Source organism: Strix uralensis, chromosome 4 (genome assembly GCF_047716275.1).
Source record: "Strix uralensis isolate ZFMK-TIS-50842 chromosome 4, bStrUra1, whole genome shotgun sequence".
Classification (NCBI taxonomy): Eukaryota; Metazoa; Chordata; class Aves; order Strigiformes; family Strigidae; genus Strix; species Strix uralensis.
In genome coordinates, this window is record NC_133975.1 from 91,064,284 (window position 1) to 91,084,912 (window position 20,629).

The following is a 20,629-nucleotide window of genomic DNA, read 5'->3' on the forward strand; positions in this document are numbered from 1 at the left end:
GCATCACTTGACATAGACATGAAGGACCACAGCTTGACTCACAGTGGAGGGCCTCCCACTTCCAGAGATTAGAGAAGTGTAGTTTAACAACTTACCAGCTATTATTTGTTCAAATTCATGCTATGTACTAAATAATATGTAATATGAGGAATCATTAATGTAATGCTTCATAATGAACCAATAATCCAAGCACAATAAACTGATGGTTTTTTTTCTGCAAACATAATCTATGAGAAAGTCGGCTCATGACTCACATGATATCATCAGTGATCTGCACAATATGTATTTCTGAATGTCAGCTTTTTTTAAAACATTTCTTCTTTACAACTTAATAATATAAAAAAATGTAACTGACAGCTTTCTTCTCCTTTTAGGGGTGGACACTTAGCTAAATGAAGCAAGACAATTTACATCTATACTGTGTATAACAGTGTTAAAGTATGTAACAAGAAACAGTCTCAATACAGAAACAAAGGGCAGAAGTGAGTAGTCCCATTATCAATCATGTTTCTTAGACTGACGTAACAACAAAAGGGCTGTCGCTTAGAAAGTAACACAAAGGTAAAGTTATATAATGGAAAACATTTACCTGAGATGGGGAGATGCTTGCACAGTATGAGCATAGTCACAAGACCCCAGTTAGAGACCAACAGGCCCTTAAACATAATGCATAAGTCACTGCACAACACAACTTCAAGAAATTCTTTGTTCTTAATGAAATAATCAAATACAGCAAATCTAAACTTTACATGCATATACTGTGACAACTGTTCAGAACAACCTTCCAGTTAAGGATTCAGGATAGAGCTCATTTTAGAGAAGACAGTATTTATCATTACAGGCCGTGAAACAGAACTTACAAGCATGTAACTTTTACTTCAGGTAGTTACTTTTAATATCCTGAATTTAGCTGTCACTGATAAGCACTGTATTTTTGCACTTATGCTTGTCAAATCTGTAAAACAAACAAGAAAAATCATTTAGACAGCATACGGTATTAGAATTTAACAGACAGCACCCCTCCTCTCCCTGCAGAATGGCTGTTGATACTCTGTGTTACTGCTTAATCAGAATGAACTGAGACAACCCAGAACTCTTAATCAAACAAGCAGCACAGTGAACATTAGCAGAAGTACCAGCTGCCCACCTAAAGCCTCTGAAGTGCCTTGCAGTGAGTTTTGTCCCTTCTGCTCCAAGCCTATTACAAGAGTTATTTTACAAGTAAGACCATGAAATACAGGGAGTACTGGCAGCAGCAGCAACGGAGAGTGCAATCAGCCAGTCATACATGGAAGCAGAAGGGAATGGCAAATTGCATCACTGGAATGAAGTTGATCAAGTAAATACCAACCTCTGACTACTACAAACAACTACTAATCTTTATGGAAGGTTTAAAAAAATCAGCCCTTTAGGCAGCAAAAGGGAGAGGAAAAAGTATCCTTAATCCTCCAATTACCAAGAATTAAGGATAAAAGATACTCTGTCCCAATAACAAGGGGTAAGTAGCATTCTTTTCCATCAAATTACTTTCTAGGTGTTTGGAAAGAAGCAGAACCCATTCAAAACAGAGAAGAGCCCACAAGTACCCACTACAGATTTTTTATGAAACATCTTGCCTGCCCAAGCGAAGGCAGCAGGCAGGTCATCACAACTTCAGCAGAGCAGTGTTCTCACAACTGAGCACAAGTGAAGAAGAAAAGATTGTTCCTTGGTTTCACAGCTTCAGCCTCAGAAAGAAAGGCTTAAATCTGTTAAAGGCAGTTGCTCACAGCCTAAGCTTCATGGAGCTGCCAGAACTTGCCTCAGTCCTGTGCAGCCATGAGGCTGCACTTCCAGAGGACTTGGCAGGCATGTGGGTTGCCCTTGAATCTGAAATCCAAAACCTTGTTCTCCAGCCAGCATCTTGCCATCCAGATTCATGCACTAAGCACACCGTGCAGCTTCTGTGACATGCTAGCTTGCTCCTTTTGCAGGCCGCGCACCCAAGCAAATCTAAAAGAACTAATCAGGAGGCCATTTAGCAGTGTCTCACATACCAGATGTAGCTAAGGAGCCACCTGACCAACAGCTACCTGCCATTAACACCATACCTCTATGAAAAGGTAGGAGCTTAAGATCTCTGTAAGAAAGTTCAGCGTTGAATATCATCTTGTTAGTATGTTTTGCATAGTTCCAGAAACCTAATTTTAGTATTTCAAAGGCTGATTCTCTATAATGACTTCAGGGGCAAAAACAAAGTCACAGTTACACTGTCTGAGAGTGATGTGCTGCATGGGTGAGCTATTCATTTTCCCCAAGCATAACTTCAGTTTGTCAGATTTTCAGGTGCTCCATGTAGACTGAAGGGATGCACTTAAGCATCAGTTCTTTCCATACACAGATAAAGTGACAGCTCAACGCTCAAACCTGTTATGGTGCATTACTTCATCATAATGAAACTCAGCAGAGATGCAGGAACAACTCCAGCAGTTCTTGAAAATTACATATTATTAGTTGACCCTGACTACTGCATATCCTGGCCAAGTGCATTTGATGCAGACCTTTACCTTTCTGACACATTATTATTTTGTTTCAGTTCCTGCAGCTGCTTCATCAGCAATTCTATGCGAATGTGGATCTCCACGAGTTTTTCTTTCAGCTAGGAAAAAAGAGAAATAAGAGTATTAAAGCTAGAGACAAGTGTCCTAACACTGGATCTTTGAATGATCTGTACCCCGCTTTCAGTGGCTAAAGAGCAGCTGACTTCCAAGATGGAAAATTATACCAGGCTTTATCCTCAAAAATGCATGGCTAGTTACAGCCAGAACTGGCACCCAAATCAGAGGCCTGCGCTATGAAGAGGAGAAAGAGGAATGAGTATAACCAGCATAACCCTTTTCAGAGATGTACAGAAATACTCTACTTAAGGAGGCAGAGTTGCTGGAGCCTTAACATGATCAATCGAATCTTTCCTAGTTAACTCATTACAAGTTTTTACACAGCCAGAGACCTTCTTTGACAATATGTGGACACAGTTTCATTATGAGTTCAGGATTACATGTGGACAGTCCCTCAAAAATGCCATTTCTAGAATCTGGGGTTTAAGTTAACACATCTAAAGCACAAGAGTAAAATCCTGCTGACATGATGTCTCAAAAAGCAAACACCAGATTCTTGCACTTGTTCTAGCCAACAAGCAAACTCTCCACAGTCACATAAGTTGTGTTTGCAATGGAGTACTACCATTTTTTTTACTTAAAAAAATGTGTCTCAACTTTAGAAGTGTTGCCTGGGTAAGATTTTTGCATTTTAGCCTCACTTGACCTATAAAAACACTCCAACGTAAGACACTGGAAGATGACTTTAAAGAGGACAAAATTTAAGAAATGTCACAGGCCCATTTCCATGCTTAGGACAGAAACTAAAAAGAAAAAAAAGTAAGGAACAATTAAGCACATAAATACTGAATAGACTGGCTGTCTCCTACACACAGTAACTTTATTTGAGCCACGGGACAGATAATTTACTAAGTTAACAACTAACCAAGTTACAGAAAAGAACATCCAACTTAAACACCAAAAGAAAAGGGAGAATCTAGTGTCGTCTCTGATGCTAAAAGTAAACACTACCATGCTGTTTTGAGCTTACATAGCCATAAATGCAGCTGTGCTAGAATCTCTTACAAATTAGCAAACTGCTATTTTTTAAGTTATTCAACAGTGACTTATGAATTATAGGTACAACACAAGTAGTAACACTTAGGCGAAGTCTTTGTCTAAATGATTCTTGGTTTTTTCCTTTTCAAAGCGCAGAGATAAAAGGATAACACACTCTTGTAAAAAAATTAGCTAAAACTCAGTATGTTTTGCAGATAAGTGTTTCTAGAAAATGTTTTGCATGTCTCCCGCATTTAAATCAGTCACAGTATAAGTCAGTATTTTTCTCCCTCTTATGCACTTAAAAAAAAAGTAACTGTATCAATATTTTTGGACTAATACCCAAAAATATCAGCATTTAAGAAATATTTTCCATAGAAATTAATGTAGAAACCTTACTTCCTGCACTTGTTCCTTTAAGGTCACAGTAGGAAAATTCACCTTAGAAGCTTCTACTATAATTTGGTTTTTTAAGACATAACTGGAAAACAAAAGGGGGAAGGGAAGAAAACCCAAGAAAAACAGTTAAAAACCACATAGTTGCATTCATTGTTTAGACAGATTATTTAAGATGATTTTGAAGTTGTTGCCAAAAGTAGTCAAATACATTATGAAAATATTTAAAACATAACAGTGGTTTTACTTTGAAATCCTAAGAGCCTCTCATCATCAGCTATAAGTAATTCACAGTTTCTATAGTCATATCCTCAATTTATCGTGGAACTACGTTAATACCTTACATTAGCTAAGCAGATCTGGAACTGAAGGAGATTTTAGTATTGCAAACAACTAAATTTAAACTTTGACATTACATGAGGACACTCAAGAAGCAAATCAAATGGAGTCACACCAACACAAACAATTTAAACATAGAGGGTATTAAAATCCCACACCAGTGCGCTCAGTCAAAGGTAAAGCCGCTGTTGTTATCTGTAAATTAGTTGTACGCTGTATTGTAATAACTTACAAATTCCCCGAGAAATCACTGACCATATGAATACGGTATACTCACCAGAGGATGCTGTCCTTGAAGAAACAGAAGAAGCCTCGGAGATATGCCAGGTCACGGGAGGCAGAATAAAGAATGAAGCCCACGATCAAGCCACATAACCGACAGGATAATGCATTGTAAGCACTAAAAGGAGAAAGGGAAAAATATTAAACAGAAGCTTCTGAAACCATAGATGCTGCATGCTTGTCAGAGGACACCAAATCTTCAGTTCTCTTAGGCCAGCAAATCAAGACATAGTAATGAAAATGTATGTATTATTTCTCTTTAAAGAAATAATACATACAAAGAGAATGTGAACATAAAAAGTTGGGCATGTTGTATGAGAGATATAATCTCTGTAATAAGTTGCAATTAAAGAAAAATACATTATAAAGAAGAAAATGTCATTATCAAGAGTGGTTTAGGCTATACTACTCAAACATAATTTAACTGGTAAAACAATGCCTGTGCCAGATCACAGATGTGAAATTTCCTCCTGATAAAAACAGATTATAATAGCCTCATACAAAGAGAGGAAAACGAAAAAAAAAAAAAAAGTCTTATATTTAAAAAGTTCCCAGCCCTTATAGTTTGTAAAAATAGCCTTTAAACATCATTTTAACTACTGGTTCTGTAAGTCCTCAGGTGGTATTTGCATCCTTCCCATCAGACTAATCCCAGTGTTACCAAACCTGTTGCTAATTGTAGGGTCGTGAATTGCGCTGCAGAAGTTATTCGTTTTTAGTATTTAAAAAAAAACCCAACCCTAAAAAACAAATAAACAAACACCAACCCAGAGATGCTTTAATTTGGGTAGTAGATCTTTTCTTCTTACAGAAGATACCGAAAAGCTAGGCTGTCTTTTACTGTGCTGCTCAAACATTCCACTAACTAAGGTTAGAGCAGCAAAACTTACGATTTTGACAAAAGCGAAAACTACATACCTACAAAAGGTTTCTCCATCCGAAATGACGAAGCAGGGGTACAAAAAGCACTTGGGAGCTTACCAAGCCCGTAGGAAACCCCAGGGCACAAGCCAGCGGGGCTCCCAGTTCCCAGCTTTACAGAAGCCCGGTTCTACCCAGGGGATTTTACCGCGGCGGCTGCTCCCAGCAGGCCGGGGTCCACAAGCAAGAGCAAGGCGAGGTACGCACCATCCCAGGAGGGCTCCCTCGAGGCCGATCAGGAGCGAGTCCTCCCACGTCACGTCGTTCGTGACTTCTGCGGAGAAAGAGAGACCGGCTCACACCGAGACACCCCCACACCCGGTTCCCCGGCCCTCCCCCGCGGGCCCCAGCCCTGCCCAACCCCCAGCCCGCCCAGCACTGACTGAAGCAGACGAGGAAGCCGAGCCCCCGCTGCTCCTCCTGCGCACACAGGTGCAGCGAGTCCCCCAGCACCGCCCAGCACCCGCGGCAGTGGAATACGGCGCAGCTCTCCGTCAGCGGCCCCCACAGCCGCGGCAGCGACGTCGCCACCTCCGTGGTCAGCGGCGGCGACCGCAGCGGCGAGGGAGATGAAGAGAACTGCGAGGGGCAGAGGGGACCAGCGCGGGAGACCGGCCGCTCCACAGTGACGAAGCCGCTGAGCTGCGGGTCCTGGAAGAGGCCCGCCAGCTGCCGCCGCACCGCCATCTTCTCCCGCACCGCGTTTGAGCGCACCGCCCCGGCCTGCCCGGCCTCGCTATTGGCGCGCGCTTCACTCATCTGCATTGCCATTGGGCATCGGGTGCGTCAATCGTCGCCGCCCGAGACGATTGGGAAGTGGGCGGCACCGTGTCATTCGGATGCCCAATCAACAGGAGAGGGCGGGGATTTCCCTCGCCAGGAGGGCCTATGGCGTTTCAAAAATACTGCGTTTCGGTGGATGTGCCGCTATTGGTGGCTTCCGTGCCCCCAGGCACGCCCCCTTTGCTCGTCCAGCCAATAGCCCAGCGAGGCGGGCGAGTTCGAACGGCGGGGGCGGGGACGAGGCGCGCCGCGTCAGTTGAGCGCGAGATTTGAAGCGCGGCGGTTGGCGCTGGGGCGTTCCTGCTGTCATGGCGCTCTCCTCGCTCCGGCAGCTGGAGTCGCTGAAATACGTCGAGCTGCAGCGGGTGGCGAAGGCCGCCGGCCTGAAGGCCAACCTCCGGGTGAGGCGGGGGCAGCGCTGCGGCTGGGGTAGGGGCGGGTGGGGGGGCTCCGGTCGCCCGCCCGCCCGCCCTGCGAAGAGTGGTCCCGGTTCTGGGGCTGAGGGGGGTGGACGTCGTGTAGGGAGCGTGCCCCGCCCGCCCTTGTGGGAGTTGTTCTCGTTTTGGGTGCTACGCCGACGGGAGCCTTCGGTCCCCGGCCCTTTCCGGGGCTGGAGGCGGTGTTGGCAGGGACACGGCTCCATCCTGTGGGGGGGCCGGTCGCCCCCAGGCCTGTTACCGGCATTTCGCCCCCGCCGTGCGGCTAGCTGTGGGGGTTTTCTTAGGAGTCGGAGCTGGTGCCTTAAGGGATGAGAGTGCGTATGTTTGTTTACCCGTCGTGGTTAAGAAAGAGAAACTGAAGCATGCACCGGTCTCTTTAGCCTAGAGCTGCAGATTTCTGACAGCGGCTCGGTCTCTCCTGGTAGGCACCGCCAGTAAATCCCTGGGGTGCAGTCAGGCCGCTGCGACAACCGTGGGAGCAGGCATGAAGCCCTAAAAGAAACAAGATCCACGACTGAAGTGGACAAAGGAACTCCCTGTCCTCACAAGGCTAAGACTTCTAGCTTGGGGTTTTAGTTGTGCGTTATTTTGTCGTTGAACTTATAGTTCAGGTTTGATTTTATGCTGTCCTTTCCAATTAGGTATTTAAGAGTCTTTTATAGCCTAAAATATCAATGATGTAGTTGTTATTTACTGCTGTTATCGTTGAATGTATGCAATGGGTGAGAAGAATGCTTTGCATGTACTGTGGGCAAAACAGAAGTTATTGCAGAAATCTGATACAATTTTAATTCACATTCAGCTATGTAGCACTTCTAAAAACAGTCTCGCTCATCCTTGAACAATTAAACTTTCTGGAAAATAGACACACTGGCAGAAACCTAGTTGGATAAATTTGTCTTTGTGCCTCTGTGGAGAATATGCTGCATATTTGTCTTTATATGTAATTGTTAACACATATATTTGCTAATTTATTTATCTATATATTATCCATATTTATTAGTACTTTCTCTAATTTGACTGACTTGAATGAAGCTCTATGCATACCTTATTCCACTGGACTCAGGAAATGTTCTGCTTGTTTGTTGGATCAATTTATAGGACACTAGTTGGGTTTATGCAGTTTTTTGTTTGATGACTTAATCCAATATTTGGTTCATGTGTTGTTTTGATTTCTCTCCAGGCAGACAAATTGTTGAAGGCACTGCAGCAACATTTTCATGGAACAAAACAAGAAAATGAAAATATGGTAATAGATGATAAATCAGCCATTCTTTTTAAGAGACGGGCCTAGCTTTGTAACTAGTAGAGCAGGGCATGTACTGAGACTGGCTTTTACCATGATGTGAGCTGTAATAAAACTACATTTTTCTTAATAGTGCCTTTTAGTTTAATGCACTCATGTACTGATAGAAACTCATGTGCTAATACTGTCTTTGAAGTGGCCTCCTATATGATCCAAAGCTGATTTCCTTTCAGCTGCCAAAATTAACAATGTATCTTTCAGCATCAGTCCAAAATTAAGTCTTGCTTGTTTAGCTCCAGGCAGTACCAAATATAAAAATTTCTTATGCATTTTTGCATGCTTAGATGAAAGGGACTAGATACTCTTTGGAAAGGATTTTGTATTACTGCATTTTATTTACACTATAATAAAAGTGATATAATCATGATGTTTCCTCTTAATGTATTGTTTCTTAACTTTTTTTGAAGTTTTTTCTTCTGTAAGCTGAATTATTTTGTTGGATATGGCAATGTTTTTTACATTATTGATAGAAAGTAAATTGCTATCTGCTTTTTCTAAAATATATCTCCTTTTAAGTGCTTCCTTTAAAATCTTTAAAGGTTTGAGGGCAAGGTGTAATCCTTGTCAGCTTATTTTTAATTTTAACAAGAATGGAAGAGGCTCTGATTTTTTTAGTGAAGAGTATTCCACAGGAATGTACAAATCTGGGAGGGTCACAGCATCATGCAAGTCAGATTACAAATATAAAGGATTAGATTTTTATCATCTTATTTAAAGTGCTATATACTAAAACAACTGTAGGACTTCTTTTTAAAGTCTTCAGACAATGAGCTTTGATGTTTAGGGAAATATAGATATTGCCAATTTCTTGATTACTGCACTCCTAAATGGCATGCTACTGTGTTTCCTCTGTGTGAAATGCTTTTTCCAATAATAAAATTGAAACTGTCTCTTTAGAGTATCTAATTTATGTTTGTGTCGAATATGTTCCACATTATAGTATTTTTCTGCTACAGGACTCTGAAAAACCTGCATCTTCTTCCATTGAATCAGATGAACTGAGGAATCGGGAGGAAATTATGCCTGAGTCAGTACGTTTTATTACAAAACGACGTGGTAAAGGAAAGAAAATAACCCAGAAAAAGAGAAACTCCAGTGTGGAAAATAATACCAGTGAAGAAAATACAGGGCTTTGTGATGAGAAAGAGGTGATTTGCATTGCTTGATTTTGTGTGCTGGCCACCCTTCCCCTTTTCCCAAGCATAATTTAAACACTTGATTTTTTTCCTACTGCCATTTAGCACGTGGTGTATATTTTTTGTGTGTGGATGTTTATATATAGAAGAAGTTCTTACGTGAATGTTCTGGTACTGGTCTTCTGTACTTTGTACCACTGATTTTGTCCATCTTGACTCTGTGCTATTCCATAATGAACAGAGATTACTTGCTAGTCATTACTTCAAGGAAATAATTTAAATTCCTCTAAGAAATATACAATTCCAAACTCTTTATCTGAATGTAAGGCTTCTTTCACTAGTTCATTACAGTATTCCAGATATGAGACGAGTTTCAGAATTTATCTAAAATAAGGCTGTATTCCCTTTCTTTACGTAGAAAAAAATTAACAGAAGTTGGATGATTGCCTTAACTTCACAATTTTTTGAATTCCCACTCCTCTCGGTGGGTTCTTTGTTTGTGGGTTGTATGACTGAGGGAAGGGAAGTCTCCAGGTGAGATGGCAGTAGGATTGTTTTTCTCTAGAATTACGTGCAAGTATTGGTGAACTGAAAACTGTATGAAAGACTTTTACTGATTTAGAGTTAGAGGAGGGAAATGAGAAGATGAGGAGTGCTAGTCTGTTAGTGTTAGATAAAGGATTGTACAGTAACCAAAACTATAATAGTAAAAAGTAACATAGCCAGTAAATTTATTTTCACTTGCAAATAATTAGCTTTTGCCAATAAAGGCATTTTTATACTAAAATGTTAGAGCTGTGCAGGTAAAAGCTTTCTAATATAGATCTGTTTGTGAAATAACAGTACGAGTATTTCACAGGTTAATTCAGGTTAGACTTGAGAAAGTCTCTTGCTCAATCTCCCAATCAAAGAAGGGTCAACTACAAGGTCAGACCACAATGCCTAAGGCATTATCTAATCTGATATTGAAAACCTCTATGGATGGAGGCATTCTCTCTGGGCAACCTGTTCCACTGACTGACTGTTCTCAAAACAACAGCCTTTCTTTATATCCAGTCAGAACAGACTGTTTAAATGAAGTATGTTTAAACAGCAGGAGCATTCGGAAATGAAAGAAAATGAAGTGCCTCAGGCCAAGCATCAAAAGGAACAGAAGGTATTCCAAAATGAGGAAGAAGTAACTAAAAAGAAAGATATTGAGAATCCAGGGATAGGTACTCATCAGAAAGAACAACCAGAGAAGACTTCTACTAAAGGTAGTGGAGATAAATGTAAGTAGAAAATTCTCAAAAAGTAAGTTTAGTAATTTGTACTACTTAAAATGCACCTTTTGATTATTTTATTGTCTACTAAGATTTTTGAGGCATGCCTGATGATCAGTACCTTATTTGGGGATACCAGAAAAAATCTGTCTCGTTTGTGTACTTGTTTGACATATTGTAACACAAATCCACAAATGCTGCAGTGTAGGAATTGTGCTGGCTTGCCTTCAGAGCTCTGGACCTGATATTTAGGATCAGTGCCTTTTGGAATAACCTGAAATGCTACTTGGCTCCTTTAAAAAGTAGCAAGAAAGGGAGAGCTCATGCTTCATTTTTCTTTTCCTCCAGATGAACAGATTTTGTCATTTTCTTTCTAAAATTAATAGAAAAGGGCATATAGACCTTTATAATTTGTTTAAACTGCCCACTAATACCTGAATGTATTACAGTGGATCATTTTTCTATCTGGTGACTTTTAGACATTCAAGCATGATGCTGCTGAAAATATGAATTTGTTTCTCCCCCACTCCTTTGTGCATGAAGTTGACATGAAGAAATTAGTTTGCTTGATCTGATAATTTATTGATATTGTGGGTCTGTCAAATAAGATACATACCATTATTTGTTCCTGTTAGACCAAGCATACATAGTCCTAGAGCTGTGTTATGGATATTCTTGCTGTTCAGTAGAATTTACAAGGATATTTTTATTGGAGGCCACCTCTAATTTTGAAACTAATTTAGCAAATGAAGATTTTCAATGAAGGTTCTTTTAAAAACAGAAGCAATAGAATATGTAGAGAATGCTTTGGTTGAGGCAGCATTCATCCTGATAGTTGGCACATTACACCTCTCTTCCTGTAACTAATTATGAGTTTCCATACTTTCTAGGGTTTTTTTGTTTCTTTTCAGTAGTTTCAGACAGCAAGAGTTGTGTGACAAAAATACTATGTCTGCACTTAATGGTGAAAAGTTGATTATTTTTTTTTTTTTCAATAACCACCCATTATTTGCTTCCAGTGAGGATTTCTTTCAGTATATTGAGATCAGCCAAGTTTACTTTAAAGGGGATGTGAATTAAGAGAAAAGCAAATGTTTGCTTTCAATATGCAAATATTGAGCTCAATGTGGAGACTTTACCTGATTTTTTTCTTAATAAAATAAAATTAATCACTAAAATGTGAACATGAGCTTAATACTATACCTGAGAGCAGAGATAATAAAAAGAACTTAGGATCTGCGTATGTATGTAAGGCAGCAGCAGCAGAGATGGCCAAAAGGTATTTCTTCTTTGTTATCAACACTTAAAAAACACTAGTTTATGAAACAGATCAAGACCTGTGAGTTTAAAGTTGGTTTTGCTTCCCAGAAGCATAGTTCTCTTGTTAACTTCCCCCATAAAATACTTTACTATTGAAAGGTAATAACCCAGTATGACTGTAAGATACATGCTGTTGCTGACATACATATGATTTAAAAGGCCTTTGAGAGACTTAAGACCTATCTATTCCAGTGATGTTTTTATTTCTCAAAACCTAAACCCACTTTAGGTGTGTTTTGGGACAAATAATTTCAAAAAGGTTGTGATGACAAAGTATTTTCCAGGTGTTCTAATGATTTTGTGTACTCTTACTGTACTAGGCGATGCTCATCACACAGGAGGGAAGATCCCTTTATATGTAGGCCGTGTATCTAGGTCTGGGAAAACAGGAGTGAAAGCTACTACACCAAGTAAGATACCCTACCATCTTTAGAAGTAGCTGTATTGCTTGCGTGTGAGGGGGAGACTTGACTTAGAAATCTGGGTTGTAAAAAACTATTTCTCTTTGAAGAAGAGAACATCCTCTCTTTAAAAAGCAAGCAAACAGTTCCCAAAGGTTACGTTTTAAGATATATCTTCCAACTTGTAAATTCATAGTAGTAAATGACTCGCATGTATGTTATAAAACTGATTTGTCAAACACTTTGTGTTTTGGATATAATACTTGCATTCATGGTTTTCAAAACAACAAAGCACATGAAGACATGCTATTACTCCTGCTTGTGTAGTTTTCACTTCAGTAACACAGCCCAGCAGTAGCATTTATATGTAATAGCTCATTTTCATCGCTTCATAAAATACTTCCAAATTTTAAACTAATGAATGTATTTATTTTTTTCTTTAACTGCAGATTTTGGGGGTTGGACTAGATGATCTTTAAAGGTCCCTTCCAACCCAAACCATTCTATAATTCTCCAGAGCATGCACCAGGTGACTGGTGCTGTAGCTGGTGAAGTAGATTCTGTTTCATACTGTTTGGTTACTTGTACATACACAGTTTTTAATTATGGGCATATGTTATATTTTCCTTGAGGCCATAATGATAGGTGTTGCAAGATTCTCCGATTAAGTAAACTTCCTTAGGAGCTTATCAGATATGTGACTCTTCTTATTTTTGGAACTTCTTAGACTTTAAGAAGTTGCATGAGGCTCACTTCAAGAAAATGGAATCTATTGCTGACTACATTGAGAGAAAAAAAAAATTGCTTGAAAACTGCAGCAGTTCTGTCAATGAAGCCAAGGTAAGTGATAACACAGGAAGATACCCACTGTTCCTGCATTCACTTATTTCCAGAGCCTCTCTGTAAAAGTCCTGTAGAATCTCTTTAGAGCGGTAAGTAGTTGGTCATGTGTACATGCAGTGGAATGTTATGATCAGTGAAATTTAGCTGCAGTCCTATATAACTAGTTACATATAGTTATTTGCATAAAACTTATATGGTTATATAAGTTTTTATATATTAACAGTGTATGGTTATAGCTATAGGAACCAACAAATAACTTGTCAGTTTTGAGTAAAAATAATTGTCACAATTACTTTTGTGAAGGATCTCCTGGAGCTTTTGTTTACAACTGCTTGAATTGCTGCAGAACGGGGATGAGATTTTTTTCAAAGAGCAGGAATTAAACATTAAGTTCCTCTTTTGTGCCTTAACCATTGTCTAATGGCTGCATATGACTCTCCTTTAAAATATATGCAATCTGTGTTGTTCCCAGTGGCCCCAGTTGTCAGTTCTTGTATTTCACGCTTGCATGGGTGAAAGCTGCTAAAAGGGCCTCTTTGAGTGCCGCAGACCTTAGAAAAGTCACCGTAATGTATTGATTAATAAATGAATGAATCTGTCAATGGCCATACCAAAACCATAACACTGAAACTCCTGAACACCACTTTTCTCTTTTCTATGGCATACACTGATACAATGTGTACTTAAGGCAAATAACTATTGTCAGGTGCTGGCCAAAAAATTGTATCACTTGAGAGCATCAGAAAAAGGCACTCCACGTAGCAATTCTAAGGTACGTGTTTTCGGATCAGTTTAATGAAAATAAAACTGTTTATGTTTAATATATGCTTTTAAAGAAGGGGAAAACTCAAGAGACCCTGTGCTTCTGATTCACTGTGTATTTTTCCCTTAGCTGCTTTTCTGATAAACTTTTAGCAGAGTCTGCTAACTCATGATTTGCTTTTTCCTAGAAACAAACCAGTGGCAAGACATTGTTATTCAGCTCAAATCCAGAAAGAGGCAGATCCTCTGCCACCTGCACACCTAGTAACCTCCGGCGCTCACCACGGAGTTCTCTGAACGCTGCCAGTCGGAGTATTTTATCTAGGAAATCTTCATTTAATCCTTCTGTCCTTTCAACATCCAAAATGAATGTCAGGTAAAAAGAACAAACAAGCTACCAGTGAGAAATTTGGTATGATACACATGAAATAATCAACACTGACGGTGATTTGACTACATGATTTCTATTCCAGGCATGAACTAAACTGCATGAGACTAATTCTGATTGCTAACTTTCAGCCTAGCTTAATGGCTGGTTTAAGCCTCACTGTGCTGTTACTATCTTGATTCTTCATTTTGATGTCTGATGGTAGAGGAATCTTGCATCTCTTTTGAGCTTTCATTTTGCTGAACCAGCCAAGCCAAATTGTTTTTTGTCTCTTACTTGTTAGGTTTTCCACTTTGTCAGGCAACATAATAGTGTCTGTTATATCTGAATAATTTATCTTTGAGATTACTTAACCAGAACTGTATGCAGCATTCTTGGTGAGTCTCGCAATGGAGTTATCATCTGGGTTTTATTTGGGTACTATCTTTTTCCTTTCTTCCATCCCCTGCCCCCCCCAACATTGCAGCAGGGGCTCATCTTGTGAGTGATTACTACAAGCAGATTGTTTCTAGCAGATGGGAACAAAAGTTGACACCAGAAAGTCATGAGGAATTGCTAAATGAATGAAGTTGTACTCAGTGCTATTAAATCTCATCTCAGTTCCTTTTAAAACATCACATGCACTTCATTATTCCTACACAGTAATCTAATTCTCTGTTATGTTAATATTTCATTAACTTTTGCTATCGGTAAATTTTATTGACTTTGTAAAAATTAGTAATATGCTTAGAACAAAAAACTTTAAAAGAAGGAATCAATAGGACAGTCTGGTATGGTGCTCCATTGATAAATGACCTTTGCCCATTTTTCTTTCCAGTGTTTCCTTGTCTTTACTATTTCTTTGTTGGTTTCTAACTATTGTACTAATTCTAGCTTTATTCAGTTTACTAAACTTTCCACAGTGACTGAAGTTCAGATTTAGACAGTCTATAATCTGCCCTTATCCTTCTCCCCCTGCTAGCAATACCCACTTAATCTCAGGTCTCAGTTGTGTTATTTTTCCATTTTCCTGATAACCTTCGCTTCTCAATTTTTACATGTCAAGATTATAGCTGCTGTGACTTTTTTGTCCCTGAATAAAGTGTGTGTGGGATTGTTGTGAAGTCAGTGTGACTTGTAATGTTGACATCTCCTAATAAATACTTATGGGACTCTTGCATGCAGTTCTGCTCTTCAAAGGTCAAGATTACAGGTTCCTTGTAAAATCAAGCTTGTAATCTTACTGGCTTTGTTTCTACTTTAAATGTGCTATCTTTGAATTCAGTGAGTAACAAAAAATGAAAACAATATTCATTCTTCCTCCAGTGTCCTGTTGAATGGTCTTTGTCTTCACTGCAGCCCTACTTAGTTCCTGGCAATATGTAAAACAAAACTCTTAGAATTTGCTTTCATTCCATTTGTCCAAAGATGTGCCAGGGTGGATCTTGCAAGCTGTACTTCATCCATAAACTTCCTAGTTCTCACAACATAGCTTTCTTCAACGTTTACTCACTGTCTTTCCGTATCTTGTAGGCTTTCAGCTTACTCTCAGTACCTTTTTGGTAAGGGTATTACTTCATGCAAGATTCCGAATTTTCTTTTGTGTGTTTATACATGTATACACACATATACATTAAAAATACATGTATACACACACATATGTACAGCACATGTGTGTGTCTTGGTATGCTGGTAACGTGGTTTTTTGACTTAAAATTTCCAGCTTCTTGCCCTTGTATATCCGAGTTCTAGAGTTTTGTTGTTAATTTTCTTTCGGTTTTTTAAATTCGAATTTTAAAATTAACAATATTTATATGTTTTACTACAGAATTCAAATCTAAAGTAAATAATCTCTGTTGGTAAAGAAATCTACTAACTTATTGTATCCAAATATATTTGTTCTCCAAAATAAGAAAGTCAGTTCTTTGTAATTCCTAATATTACTTACTGTTATCGATGAAGGCTTATATCTTTGCTGGCAGTTCTTAAGTTCCTTTTAGTGCAGTTTATGCATAAGCTGTGAACATTTTATACACAGTAAAACTTTCTACCTGTAAGAAAAGTAGAACACAGAACCTGCTGTATTCTGTCACATTGCTTACGTTCCTTGTAGATGACTTTGTCTTCATATTTTTAATAACTTTCAGGTTCTCGGAAGCCACAGAAGATAATGAGCATAAACGCTCTCTTACCAAGACTCCATCTAGAATGTCTCCGTACTTGGAGGCGATCTGCACACCTGAGAGCCAAAAGAGCTGCAAACTAATAAGTCAGAAAAACAGCAAGGGAAATGCAAGAAATAATGATGTGACTGCACCAAAGGGTGGGTAAAGTGGATGGTAAATATTTGGCTTTCTTGGATGAAGACTTTTGTCTTATTGAATTGTTATATAATTTGTTTTATAAGCTAATGTCATGCACCCAGGTTTTAATTTCATTCTCTAATTTATGACTGATTCTTTAGAAACTGCAGTAGTTTCTTTGTTTCCTTTGGTTTTCAGTGTTTTGACTAAAATGATTAGGTGCTAAGACTTAAATATATGGTACTTAGCTACCTACAGAAAAGAATATAGAAAATCTGTTAGACCTTTAGGGACTATGTAGCAAAAGATTTGTATAAGAGGTACAGGGAGATCTTGTCTGTGGTTGAGAGGAGTCCCTGACACCTTCTCAGAGGTCTCATTCTCCTTGCGGGATTGGCATGCACCAGGCTTCTGGCTGTGTTGCAGGACACCCTGTTATTGCCAGCCTCAGCAACCCTTATTAACTCAGGAACTAAAACTTGTAAGAAAAAGCAAAATTCTTGTGATTACTAATGATCTCTGCACTGGCACGGCTCTGCTGTCTAACCAGTGATACTTTAACGTCACAGGTACATTAGCACAGGGCAGGAACCCAGAGCTGTCTGCCTTACTGTATGAAAATATTGACATTTTTTAGGGGGAAAGAAAAGTTCCACTGCAGATCTGAAGCTGGTGTGTTCCAGAAGAATGCTGCTTTTTTTTAGTGTAAAAATCCACTTTGTTCCAAATAAGCATAGAGACAAGGAAACACAGTTTGCTCTGAAGGACTAGAAAAATACATGGAGCTATATATGCTATTGTGTAGCATAACTGGAGCAAAAGAGCTAATGCTCTATAACTCTTGCTCTCTCCAGACCTCAAAGCTCCCTATTTCAAGTGAGCTGTATCTGTGCAATTCCATCTTTAGAGGCAGCCGTAGGTAGCATTTAATGGCTTTCTGGTCTTGATAGTCGTAAGGTGTTTTTCACAGGCACTTTCCAACCTGTTACGTACAGCGATGTTCTTGCCACTGTAATTAAGTACGATCTCTTGATGCCTTTTGTAGTTATCACCCCCTTCAAGTTTGCAGCTCACTCTACAGAACCCACAAGCGCAAAGAAGACATTTGATCTCAAAGCAAGTCTCTCGAGGCCGCTTCGGTATCAGCCACACAAAGGTACTGTGATCCTGGGCAGTTTGGGTTGCTCACACCCCTCAGACTCCACTGCTCAAAGTAAGGTGCTGATACAACCATGACAGCAAAGCTGGCAGGCTCTTTCCCCGTCCCTTCCCCTTTCTCTCTGGATTCCCCCACAATCAGTGGACTGATGTTAAATTTCTACATAATATATGCTTTAAGAGCCTCCCTAATGAAGAATAAGTATGACCAAAAGCCCATAAATATAAGAATAAACATCCTTGTATTCCACTGAATAGATGTATGTACAGGAGATATGGCATATTCCTTACACAATGGGGCTTTTTAAGTGCACTGTTGTGTGAGAAGCTGAACTTTGTGTGGTGAGTGCTGCTTGTAAGTACAGTCACCTGTTACTACTTACAGAAAAACTACCTGTAGGGAATGGGCTTGTGAAACTGATAATACAGCTGAAGAGGCATCTCATCTTAAAGTCAACCAGCAAAAACCAGGCTTGCTAGTATAAAATTCACCATGAGAAGTTAAGCACACAACTACTAAACTAGTAGTTCAATAGTCTCTCTTCTTGCCCCTAAATTGTAGGACGACTAAAACCTTGGGGAGAATGTAAAGAGAATACAGTCCTCAATAAGTCTGGCGGTAGCAACATCTCTTTGCGTAAGAAAGATTACAAACAGCCACCTCTCCAGACAAGGTTAGTACACCACTAGCTTTTTATGAATAGTATTATTTAAAATACGATGGCTCATTTGTCTTGTTAGGATTTCAATATGAAAGTGTTCTTTCCTGAACTGCATATTCAAGCAATTTTTGCCTCAAATAGTCTGTCTGGTATCAGAGAGGCCAACAAAGAGCGTGGCTCTGAATCGGATACGACTTTTATTCTGTGAAAGCTACCAGTGCTAGTGTTTGGAGATCTACCTTCGCCTTGGAAGAAGTGGTGAATAGGGACATGTGATTACCTTGAATGTTAAACCTGTATGTCTGAGCAGAAGTATTTGCCTGAATGTTTGGATTCAGTCCAAAATGGTGCTGTTTTCTCTCTGCCCATGGCAAATGCAGCACGCTGGTCAAGTAGATGTTAAGCCCTGGTCAGCTTCGGATTCCTTTGGTTGCTTGTGTCTCTGCCTGTAATTTAACTTGATATGGGCTGTGTCTCTTCTTTTTCCCCTTCAGGGAAGAAAGGCGTGAGAAACATGAGCAAGAGAGAAAAAAGAAAAAGGCTGAGGCTCTTGGAAACCGTAGAGGACTCCCTGTGGGTTAGGAGGAAGAAGAAATATCAAAGAAATCCCTGTAAATACTGTTCCTGTCATGTAAATATTTGTGCTGTCTGTGTATGGTTCAGGTTGCTATCAGCTAGTGGACTCCAGAGAGCATTGAATGAGGCCTTACAATGCATCTGGGCGTAATGTTTTAGTGATCAACTTCTCTAAGAGCTCTAAACTTTCACAAACTTTAGAAATATTTTTAGTTCCTTAATAATGTTTCATTTAACTAACTCATTTACCAAAAGATGTTAAAGAAGAACATGTAAGTGGAAAAAAAGATACTCTAGAAGCCTCCTTTCAACTTAGGCCAGACTTGTCCACCAGCACGCATTTGTTACCCCCTAGAATGCTCGCTTTGGATAGAGAGCTTCAAAATGTTCCACTGGTAAATTAAAGGAGTTGTAAACGTCTGCCTGCCCTGTTCTCCAGGTCCATCCTTAAATTCAGTAACAACAGCTACAGTAATTATTCACCATTTTTAATTGCAGACCTATGAAATAGTAGGGAATTTCCAAGAGAAGAAAAAATAGGCAAGCCCTCTGGAAAACTAAAAGCTCACAGCATAACTTAATTGTAAAATACATTATTTTTAAAAAGTCACAACTGAAAAGTGGCTTTACAAACTACCAACTGGATGCTTTGAACAGTTAAGGTTGTTCCTTTGTGTGGTAAATTACAGATGTTAACAAAATCCTGCTTTTCATATCTATAATGCTTAAAAAGCTACAGTAGTGTTGAGGCACATTCGATACCTTACTTAAAAGCTGTTGTTATTGTTACTCTTAAAAAATACATAGAAAAGCTGTCTGGATTTATTATAGATGGAACTTGAAAGGCAATTTAGTAGTTGTAATCTCAGCTAGAACTTTGAGCAAATAATTATTTCAATGAATTTAGTGTCCTATCAAATATATGCTGAAATGTCAAGAACAAAGTTTTTTTGTTATAAAATTAATGGGGGGAAACACATCTTGTACATATGCTGTTTATCACTGGTTTTATCATCTAGTGTACTATGTATAACCACCTCCTTAGCGTAGCACATTTTGTTTACACTTGTATTTACTAAAGTGTCTTTTTTGTGATGAGTTTTCCTTACCGATGGGCCTGCCTCCTGCTTCATGAAAACATATTTAGAAACAATAACCCTTATCCTTCTTTTGCTCTTAAGCTATTTAATTCTGTGCAAGAGGACAATGATAATACAAGGCGCTCCTTCAGCTTGCTTCATTGTGGCCTCTTACATATAAAATGTAGGCATGTTTAACATTTGTAAAGTACACTTAAACAGGGTCACTGCAGCAGAGGTCAGTGCTTTGATTAGATGAAGTTTGTGACAGCTGAAATGAACAATTCACTGCTTGTTCTTTAAAGTGTTTCTCAAATTACTGAAAACCAGACTTCTCAGAAAAAGAGGTATTGAGCTTCTGTGCTGTGGAGCTTCTTACACTACAGCTGTGTTCAGAAGCATGATCTGCTCTGCCCTGTAATGGTGCTAATCAAGCTGAGCTCTGCCTCCCCAAGGAGCAGAGGGAGGGGGGGTTCCCCCTGCCCCCACCCTGGCAGCATTACTTCTGTTCAACAGCCTCAGCTCCAGAAAGCTGTAGGAGGGTCAGGCAGCAGCAGCTCTGAACTGAAGGCCAAGCCCACTGCATCGCTGCTGTTTCCATCTTGGCAGGGGCAGCATGTTCTTTTTTTAGTTCTTCAGAGGAGCCACAGCTAAAGGT

General features: G+C 39.5%; 2 protein-coding genes across 4 annotated transcripts; one reads left to right on the forward strand and one right to left on the reverse strand.

Moving 5' to 3' along the window:
- Positions 1-258: 258 nt before the first annotated feature.
- OIP5 (Opa interacting protein 5) lies at positions 259-6,276 on the reverse strand. 3 transcript variants are annotated; one of them, XR_012628858.1, is made up of 6 exons: positions 5,957-6,260; positions 5,781-5,847; positions 4,648-4,770; positions 4,035-4,116; positions 2,037-2,638; positions 259-955 (listed from the first exon to the last, which is right to left on the reverse strand). XR_012628858.1 is itself a non-coding variant. In XM_074867805.1 (6 exons), exons 1-6 carry the CDS (start codon positions 6,258-6,260, stop codon positions 907-909), a joined length of 717 nt encoding a protein of 238 aa, XP_074723906.1. In that variant the 5' UTR covers positions 6,261-6,276; the 3' UTR covers positions 259-906. The 3 variants fall into 3 exon arrangements, 2 of the variants coding, with proteins under 2 accessions (XP_074723906.1, XP_074723905.1); XM_074867805.1 differs by having other exon boundaries at positions 2,547-2,638; positions 5,957-6,276; XM_074867804.1 differs by having other exon boundaries at positions 2,541-2,638.
- Positions 6,277-6,664: 388 nt separating this feature from the next.
- Positions 6,665-20,121, forward strand: NUSAP1 (nucleolar and spindle associated protein 1). The gene is made up of 11 exons (XM_074867808.1): positions 6,665-6,757; positions 7,980-8,045; positions 9,059-9,250; positions 10,332-10,509; positions 12,141-12,230; positions 12,949-13,061; positions 14,015-14,202; positions 16,341-16,516; positions 17,542-17,652; positions 18,217-18,328; positions 18,811-20,121. Exons 1-11 carry the CDS (start codon positions 6,665-6,667, stop codon positions 18,896-18,898), a joined length of 1,407 nt encoding a protein of 468 aa, XP_074723909.1. The 3' UTR covers positions 18,899-20,121.
- The last annotated feature ends 508 nt before the right edge of the window (positions 20,122-20,629 follow it).

Bases quoted from the DNA above. Each gene is read 5' to 3' on its own strand.
- OIP5 (XM_074867805.1), bottom strand. From the start codon at position 6,260: ATGGCGGTGCGGCGGCAGCTGGCGGGCCTCTTCCAGGACCCGCAGCTC. The intron at 5,848-5,956 runs GTCAGTGCTGGG...CTTTCTCCGCAG, and splicing joins CGGCTTCCTCGTCTGCTTCA to AAGTCACGAACGACGTGACG. The intron at 4,117-4,647 runs GTGAGTATACCG...TTTGTTTTCCAG, and splicing joins TTCAAGGACAGCATCCTCTG to TTATGTCTTAAAAAACCAAA.
- NUSAP1 (XM_074867808.1), top strand. From the start codon at position 6,665: ATGGCGCTCTCCTCGCTCCGGCAGCTGGAGTCGCTGAAATACGTCGAG. The intron at 6,758-7,979 runs GTGAGGCGGGGG...ATTTCTCTCCAG, and splicing joins GCCTGAAGGCCAACCTCCGG to GCAGACAAATTGTTGAAGGC. The intron at 12,231-12,948 runs GTAAGATACCCT...GGAACTTCTTAG, and splicing joins AGTGAAAGCTACTACACCAA to ACTTTAAGAAGTTGCATGAG.